General features: G+C 41.0%; 1 protein-coding gene across 1 annotated transcript in view; it reads right to left on the bottom strand.

Moving 5' to 3' along the window:
• Positions 1–328: 328 nt before the first annotated feature.
• LOC118342457 (protein mono-ADP-ribosyltransferase PARP12-like) overlaps positions 329–9,265 on the bottom strand; it is a 10,306-nt gene continuing 1,369 nt past the window's right edge. The window contains exons 2-12 of the mRNA XM_035681015.1: positions 7,628–7,763; positions 6,787–7,507; positions 6,628–6,678; positions 6,411–6,537; positions 5,789–5,951; positions 3,468–3,588; positions 3,287–3,383; positions 3,107–3,185; positions 1,953–2,083; positions 1,470–1,621; positions 329–861 (exon numbers count right to left, since the gene is read on the bottom strand). Of these exons, the coding sequence (XP_035536908.1) occupies positions 329–861; positions 1,470–1,621; positions 1,953–2,083; positions 3,107–3,185; positions 3,287–3,383; positions 3,468–3,588; positions 5,789–5,951; positions 6,411–6,537; positions 6,628–6,678; positions 6,787–7,507; positions 7,628–7,763 (2,311 nt within the window). The remainder of the gene's footprint in view (positions 862–1,469; positions 1,622–1,952; positions 2,084–3,106; positions 3,186–3,286; positions 3,384–3,467; positions 3,589–5,788; positions 5,952–6,410; positions 6,538–6,627; positions 6,679–6,786; positions 7,508–7,627; positions 7,764–9,265) is intronic.

The following is a 9,265-nucleotide window of genomic DNA, read 5'->3' as shown; positions in this document are numbered from 1 at the left end:
ACCAAATTTACCCAAATATATTTGCTAAAAGCTCCATTCAGCTCCTGCTAATGTCAGTATCCATCCCAAAAGTACACACTGAACTCCTGCCCTCACTTTGCCTTTGTCCCTAAGCAATGACACAATCAGAGGATTTCTTTGGTGTGCTAGTTGGTGAGGAAGGTGAAGAAGCAGGTGTGGTTCGGTACTGGTAAGAGGCTGTGCTGGAATGATAAGACAATGTCCTGGGTTGGTGTGAGGATGTACTGGGTTGGGAAACTGGTGTGCTGGAGCTGTATGAGGACTCTTACTGGGTTGAAACTGGTGTATCTGGAGCTGCTAGAGACTTCTACTTGGGTTTGGGAAACTTGGTGTACTGGAGCTGTATTGAGACTCTACTGGGTTGAGAACTGAATGTATCTTGGGTGCTGTATGAGAATAGCTCTACTGGGTGGAGAAACTGATGTATTGGGGCTGTATGAGGTCTACTGGGTGGAGAAACTGGTAATATAGTAGGCTGGGGAGCAGGTCTCGGCGCTGGCACTGGTTTTGGCACTGGTTTTAGCGCTGGCACTGGTTTTAGCAGCGGCACGGACGCAGCACCATACAAGTCAACGAGCGGGTGCGTGGTCTTGTACTGCAGCAGGTACTCTGGGTAGATCTGATGCTTCTCAAACACAACGTAGATGGAAGGGTTTATAACGTCGTCTACGCAGCTGTCAAAGAAGTTTATGTCCCCACCGTCCTTGGAAGGAGGCCGGAGGTAGCTGGAGGACCCTTTGGTGTAGTCTCCCACCAGCAGCCGTGAGACAAACATGGATTTGACATCAGAGTCATCGGTGTAGCTGTGGGAGTATTTGGCATCCCGGGCAAAATAACTACCTGGGTTCGGCACAGGGAGAGATTGTACATTTTTGGCTTGTTGCAATGGCGTTACAGTGTATGTGCAAAGATGCTAAGGGCTGCAACTAACGATTATTTCATTATTGATTGATCTGAAATATATTTTCTTAAATACACAATTATTTCTTCTGTCTATAAATACATCATTTTCTCGAGTGTTTGACCAAGAGTCTAAACCCAAATATATTACATTTATTATCAGACAAAAGCAGCAAAGCAAATGTTTTTGCATTTTTGCTTGATAAAAGACTTACAATTGATCAAAACAGTTGCTGCTTAATTTTCTGTTGATTGATTAAACAGCTAACTGTTTCAGCTTTGCTGTTTTTAAAAGTGTAATATTTTGGCAATTTTTTACACCACATAGCAAATTGAGATCTACTGTCTTGGGAAGAGCAACGATGCTTCAAAAAAAGAGTAAATCACTCTAAAGCAATACTGATGGACAGGAATAAGGATAAAAATAGGTTTCTGGTTGATCTGTCCCTTTAAATTTGTGTGCACATTGAGTGTTAAGATTTTAGGACTAGTCTAAGTAACTGTCCAAATGTTCTTTTTAGCCCAGAATTAATATTTCCTCAACTCACCTTTGCCAAAAGCAGTTCCATGAGTTCCACAGAGTCTCCAGTCAAAGTTAGTGTGGCAGATAGTGTCCACATATTGAGAGTCAGTGCCATGAAAAAGCTTTTTTTCTGTCACGTTGCGTCCACCGTTGTTGTTCTGCATGTGAGTTTTCTGCCTTTATTTTGGAAGAATCACAAAACTTCATCAGGGGAAGACATTTAGGAATGGTTGCTAACAAAGTCAGTAAACTCAGCTCAGTAACGTTACACAGCAACATCTACATATACATTAACTATCATTAGCTGCTATTAGCTACTTGCTATAGCAGCCAAACCTGCCAGCTTTTCATTCTTAGGAGGAAGTATATTCCTTTTTTAAATAGTTAAACAGCCTCGCTTTAACAACCAGACAGTGCTGGTTTCAAGAGCAGATGCAGTAAGAACCTAGCTAAGAAGATGTATGAAAGGTAAGTTTCAAGACCAAACATGTGAAAATCACCAACGTACAACTGAAAGGCATCCCAAAGAGCTTTGTTCTGAATCCTCTCCATTTTGACGATGTCGAAGCCTCTCATGGTTGTACAGAAAAGTGCTTCAATCTCCTTATATTCCTCGGAGAAGCGTGGGAGGGGGACTCGCTGGAAAACACAGAGCAATTAAAGAAATTATTTTTCCAAAGCAAAAATGTAAATTCTCTCTTTCAGGCACAATTACCTGCAATAGCTGATTTTTGTGCCACTAGGGGGCAGTGCAAATAAATTGTGTACACGCCATTGACATATCATCACCTTTAACGTGGTTATTCACGCACCTAACAGTTAAGCAGCAGCATTATCATTCACTTGGAGTTGTGATTCTGGCCATGTGTCAAATGTTAGTCTAACATTAAATCTTCGCTCTGTCTTCACAGTCGTTTTAGAGCTTCTTTTTGCCTGAATGAGCTTCCTGCTTTGGGCTAAAACACTATGAGAGCAGTGCGAGAGAAGCCAAGCCACAGTAACGGTAACGCTTTGTTACTCACAAACTCACAGGCTGCATGTTCTCCACAAGGGGGCGCTGCCTCAGTTTTATCAAGTGCATGTTTTGTTTTAATTATAGCTGCAAGTCAGAACTGTGGCTGTAAACTCTTTTGTCTGCAGGGTGGATGTTGTTGGCCCGTTCACGGCAATAACAGTGTTTTTTTTCCTTCCTCCCCGGCAGTCAGGTTTGTCCACTTCAGAATAAAGCCGGTTATTGCAATAATAATGAAAATACAATGCAGAACTAAAATGAAGGAGCTACTGACAGGTGATCACATGTTAGGATATCAGCACTCAAGCCAACAGCTTAGAAAGTAATAACCTTAAGAACACATGTTCTTTTGTAAACAGACTGGCTGTGGTTTTATCTGACTGCCACATCAGCAAAGTGTCAACATTAATTTATGCTGCATACATATTGATAACAATATACAGTATGGAACTTGGACAATTATAGATTGAAATGTCCTATTTTTAGGTTAATGTTGGAAACTTTACATTTCTTTACTGCAAAAAACACTATTGATTTTTTTGTCCCGGAAGACTTGGCTACTTCCAACCAATTTCACTTAATTTCTGTACTTGGCCATGAATGTTAGCTGGAACAGTGTGTATCATGCAGCTTGAAAGTATTCACAATACCTTGTATCCCCTTTGAGGGACTTGTGCCTTGTCCCAGTTGTCTGGTATAGGGGCGAAATGTGCTTGACCAAGAGGCCTTCTGTGGTCAGGAAGCAAAGCCGGATTAGTGCTCTTGTGACGTGGCCTGAATGCAATGTTTTTTAAAAGGTGGTTTAACATAGTGTATTTGGGACGTCGTACCTCACTCTCCTTGCTTGAACATCAGCCGTGGAGGCAAACCGGGGCCGTCTTCTCACAACCCTCTTAGTGCTGTACCGTTGGTTTGTTTGTATCATGTCTGAGGAGATAAAAAAGACATTATAATACTGCTTTAAGAATCTGTAAATTGTAAACACAGAGCTCAATTGCATAATCTTTTTACCCTGGAAACTGAGTGAGTATAACTGTGAACCGGCGGTGAACTCCACCACATCTTTGTCATTGTCCAGAAACCTCTGCTCCAGTTTAGCGCTGTCCATGTCTGCTGCTTTGTGTCCACCATCCTGCCACACAAGATCTGTTTTTAACTCATAGAATATAGTTAGCTTAGCTTAGCATAAAGAGTGGACACGGGGAAACAGCTAACCAGATGGTCTGATGGAAACCAAATTCACCTACCAGGCAGCCATCAGAGTCAAGTAACAGTTGCCCCTTAAAACCACAACGTGACTCTTTTAGACTTCTGTACAAATTAAACAAGTGAGATTAGAGGTAAATGAGGATTAGATTATACTTTAAAGCTATAATATGTAACATTAAAATGTCTAAAAACACTATACTATACCATTGTGTACTTAGATTGTCCTAAATGATTCTGACAATGTTCACATTTTTACAGGGTCAGATCCCCTTTGTGCATGCGTCATAAATTGACTTTTTTTTTTTTCAGTTTTAAGCCACAATTTTACAAAACACTTTTGAGATCTTGGTTGTTTCCAACTCTTTATTTTAATGGGGTGAAGGATTTCTTAAGTTATCAGAGGAACAAGCTAAGCTAATGTTAGCAGCTGCTCTGTAGTATGTAGTCTGGTCCAGGATTTCATCTGACTTTGGTGGACATCCTATCCTCGGTTTTGACCAGACAATTATTGACTTTTTTTCATAATTTTCATGCTGTGTTCTTAAGTTTCTCTAGAAGTCTGAATTCTGTAACTGTTTGTTTCAGGAAGTGTAAACCTGGAGGACAAAAGACAAACTCATAAGAAATGCTCAGCTTTGAAAGTTGGAGGATTGTTCAGCTTTAGCTGATGGAGCTCCACCAGATGCCTTTAAAACTTTATTTCTTAATTCATCAGTCCAATATGAGCATGACAAATTCAAATTTATGCAATCTGACTACAATCTCCACTGCTGCTAATCTGCCACACAGCCTGTGCACACAACTCTGGAAGTGTGGAAGCATTTCTGCCTCTTTTGATTCTTTTGCGTGGCTGTAGAGGCATAAAAGATAAGATTAAAACTTAGTAATGAGCAGCTTAAGCAGGAGAATATAGCAGGGAGCAAAGAAATGTCTACTATAAACATGAAACAGATAAAACAGAATATAAAGAGTTGCAGGGTTATGTAAACACGTGTAGTTGTCAGTTCAGAGCAGGTTTAGTAGACCATGAGTGGGAGAGATGAAGTTGGAAGTTCAGTTCTGTTATGATTGGAGTTTTAAAATGTCTGTCCCATTAAAAGGCAGAATCTGAGACCGCTCATTTTCCCAACCGCTGTGAAAGTCCACATGGACCACAGCCAGTGTAGCTCAGATAGCTGAGTATTGCATCAGAAGGCCAACATCACATTATAAATTCCACTTCAGAGCAAAGCTCGGATAGCCTCACTTCTTTCTCATCATGCGCGAGATTTATTGGAGTGAGTTTGCTGCAGCGAGTTGTTGTCACTACAGCAGCATTTAGGATTGTGGTACGCCTACAAAATGTCACTGAAATAGAGGTAAAAAAAGTGGCCATTTTTAGCCCAAATCAGCTACACTTGCTTCGCTTGCCGAGGCATGTTGTCATCTTCAATGAAACTGCTGCTGCTGTTTTTTCACATTGCTCCACTGTTGGCTCACTCACAAGGAACTGTTTCAATGTTTCAACAAGGTAGATTTACAAGGTTTTTATGACGCAGCGTTATTAGAGTAATGACTTTAGACTTTGATCAGCCTTAAAATGGTCCGGTAACATGATCGGTTACAATATCAGTGTAGCAGATTGGGAATACTGGGACATCTTCATTTCAGAATATTCACATAACGAAGGTCATGAAAAAACCATTTGAAATACAAATTCTATCCCTGCGAACGTGTTAGCAAACAGTTGCTTATTTACACATCCAGCAGTCAGTTAGCAACATTACCATTCATTAGTTTTGTGTTTATGTCTATCTGATGAATGTAACTATTATTTACTCTCCTTTTAGCCATTTGGTGATGATACAAAACAGTAAAGTTAAAGCAGGCTATAAAACCAAAACAACAAGCTGAAAAACCCTAAAAAGGTTTTGAGGACAACAGCAATAATTCTTCATGGGTTCATCATTACGAGTGACCCCTTTAACATTACAAATGGTCACCTGATCCATTGTTTCTATAAAAAAATATTAATTAGAACAGCTTTAACAGAATACAGTAAATTGCTTCCATTTTGTGAATGGATGCCATATCACCACTGCATGATCACCGCTGAATCTGATTAACAATGACTCATTACTCACAGCTGAAGCGTACATGTTCCACTTTCCGAACTCATCCTCCCAGTACCAGACCCACTCGGTGGTGTGGATGAAGGTTGGCTCAAGCAAAGAGTTAACTGTAGAGAGCCGACGCACTTTGTTGGGGCCACAGGTCATCGTGTCAAAATGCACAGGGCTGCTGCTGCTAAAGACGGCAAAAGGAGTAATTGTTAATTCACACAATTCAGTTCATTTCAATCTATTGTTTTACACCAATATATTAGCTTGCTGAAACATCAGATCCATGAAAAATAAATCTTATTTACTGTAATTATATCTAAAGGAATCTTTCTGTTTTTCAAAATTAAGCATGAAAAAGATCTTTAATTGTGAGTTCAGGTAGTTTTTTTAAACATTCCCACCCCATTAATAAAGTGAAAAATATCTCTCTATCCATAACTAATATATCATTGATTTGCGCATGATCCCTTTCTGCTTTCTGTTCCACCCAACAAAGTAGTTTTATTTCCCCCTTAGCAACTGCCAAAGAAAACTGGAGGATTGGGTTTACTGTAGGCCTAAGATTGGAAATTGGTTCTTAAAGAATACACTGTAAAAACATTCTCCCAGGACTACAATCCCATTCAGTATCAGTAGAGAGTACCTGTATGTGTTGTTAGGGTCACAGTAGTCCTTCTCAATCGTCTCATTATTAGGCATGGCGGTCCACTGATCGTTCTCTCTGACCTCCCATCTGTACGGCATCTTGCTGTGAGCTTTAAAACAACGGTCTGAGGACACATCGGTCATAAAACAGGTTTAGTGTCACCGAACTGATGACCAAAGTAAGTGTAATTATTGCTGTTACTATTGCTACTCACCCTCATGTTTACAGTGGCCTTTGATGAAGTACATGCAGATCTCAGTTTTATCTGAAACAAACACAAAGTACACTATAAAGCGTTTCGTTTCTTTTACATTTCACACAGTTCTTTCAGAAAATCGTCTTAATGAAAGCTATTGCAGCTGGCGTAGTTTACCTCTGACAGGCCTTTCTCTTCTGAACGGCCCGCTGTCTGCGTTTGCATTGTCGCCGCCAGCAGCAGGGGTGTCGTCTGTGGAACGGGTTCGTTGCGGCAGTCCCTGTTTGCCCCTGTTGCCGTGGTTGCCACCTCTCCCTCTATTTCGATTTCGTGTTCGATTTCTTTTCTGACCATCGTCGCTGCTCGCATCAGTGTCGTTGGCAGTGGCAGAGATGTCGCTGGTGGAGGAGTTTTGTTGATCATGGTTGTCTTTACTAAGTCCATTTTCAGTGTACAGATCCAAGGCATCGATATCATCAACGATGTCACTGATGGAACTGCTGCGACTAAAGTTTCCTCTGTTGCCCCGATTTCCTCTGTTTCCTCTGTTGCCCCTGATTCCCCTGATTCCCCTGTTGCCTCTGTTGCCCCTGTAACCACCTCTCTGTGGCAGGTTGCCTCTGTTGCCCCTGTAACCACCTCTCGGTTGATGGTTGCCTCTGTCATTGTACTTCAAAGCCAGTATATTTGCATAAACTGATTTCATGGAGGGAATGAGTTCGTCCGGCACGCCTTTATCCCGCAGACTTTTTAATGGCTGTGGAGCATTAAAGTCATGAATCCTGACGCAGCTGCAGTCACGGTTCAGGTGCCTTTCACAGATGTGCATTCTCTTGCAACCATAACCTTCCTGACAACGGCCGAACTCCCCGTCACCATTGTTGTAATCGAAACATATCTGGTGTCGGGAGAAAAGGAGGTTACAATCAAGCATAGCAAACAAGCAAAAAAGGGCGGATAGGAAATTGCGGTTGTGATATTGACACCATTTTATTCTGATGGACTCTGTGAGACTTACAGGTGGGAGGAGCCTGTCGTCGCTCTGCAGCAGCAGTGTGCACAGCTCCGCCCTGCTCAGACTGTGCAGCCCATGGTCTCTCAGTATCCTCTGATTGGGACCAGAGTCCAGCTCATGGGAGAAGCTGCATCCTCTCCTGTCGTCAAAGAACACATCACACTTGTTCAGTCATGAGTTGGATTTTTAGATATACGGTTGCTCAGGAAAATTCCGGCATGATGTTTTGTAATATCATGTGATGTGCCAACTACACTGCAGCATATTTAAACAAATATGAGTTATAAAAGTGCTTTATGCTTGACTTATACACCACTTATCTACAGTGACTTGCTGACAGAGCTAAAGGTCACCATTGCATCAGAACTTATAAACAGAGCCAACAATATATCTGACTTGCTTTCGCTGCCTGACTACTGCAGAATAAAGTTTATATTTGGTTATTCAACCTCTATGTAAAGAGTTTACAGAGGATACGACAAATGTTGTCAAGCCTTGAGGAATCAGTCGACATTTTGGGAAATATGCTTATTTGCTTTTCTTGCTGAAACTTATGAGAAGTTTGACACCACTCACTTGTTTGTATGGTAAACACGTAGCTAGAACCAGCATCTGGTTGACTTAGCTTAGCATAAAGACTGAACACAGGAGCCTACACTGCCTTATAAAAGGCAGAGAGCAGTCACAACAGAAGCAATGAAGTTGAGAAACAAGTGTAACAAGTTTTCAGGCTGGAGAGCAAACTGCGTGACATATAAAAAGGTTGTAATGCTTTTGTTTTATGTCTTTTTAGGCAGACATTTACCCCCCAGAAAATGCCAAAATTGCCATAGAAAAAATCTACAAAGTTACTGTGGCCAGCCAAAAAGTAGTCAGAGAAATAACTTCCTATAAAACCAAACTGTACTGCTTTTACCCCTCAGCTTGACTGTAATCGGCGCTCTTAAGCAAGGATGTCTCGTTGTCCCGGGGACAATATACACAACACCTGAGACACAAAGATACAATGTGTGAAAATGTGTAGTGGCACTGGTGAGACCAGTGTTGCTAACATGGCAACTTTCTCACTAGTTTTAGCGACCTTTCAGGCCTTGTTTCCGCTTTACTTCTAAAAAGCAACAAATTTAGCGACTCATTCAAACCATCAGGGACAAGGCGAAAAATACATTGCAATATATTTTATTGTGATTCATTCCCATGTAGGCTGCTCAGAGTCGATCACTCTTCTGCCAACAGCACCAGGGTCTCTCCCTCTCCTCTTGTGCCGTGTACAGGCAGTCAGTAAGGTGTGGCAGTAGGCACGTTTGACCTTCTCTCTACTCTTTCTCTCCACATCTCTGGATTAGGGTCTTTCAGTAGTTAGTTATTATTATGTTTTACTTTTTTACTTCAAATATAAGATGCCCTTATAGTAATTTTTGTGATTAATTGGCTAAATAATATTAATGTTGTAAATTGCCATCTCTCTGTACTTATCAGAAACAGGATTGCATTTATATTATAGTTTGCAGCGATACATGTATTGATCAATTAGTTAGAAATAAACAAGAAACAGTAACTGTAAATGAAGTAAAACTGGCTGTGGCCAAACATCAAGGGGATTTAATGTTCTTATTCAAGTGCAGGGAACAATTAGCAGAA

This window comes from Morone saxatilis, unplaced genomic scaffold (genome assembly GCF_004916995.1).
Source record: "Morone saxatilis isolate NCDOM2014 unplaced genomic scaffold, NCSU_SB_2.0 Contig10, whole genome shotgun sequence".
Classification (NCBI taxonomy): domain Eukaryota; kingdom Metazoa; phylum Chordata; class Actinopteri; family Moronidae; genus Morone; species Morone saxatilis.
This window is presented reverse-complemented; position numbering and strand designations above follow the sequence as displayed.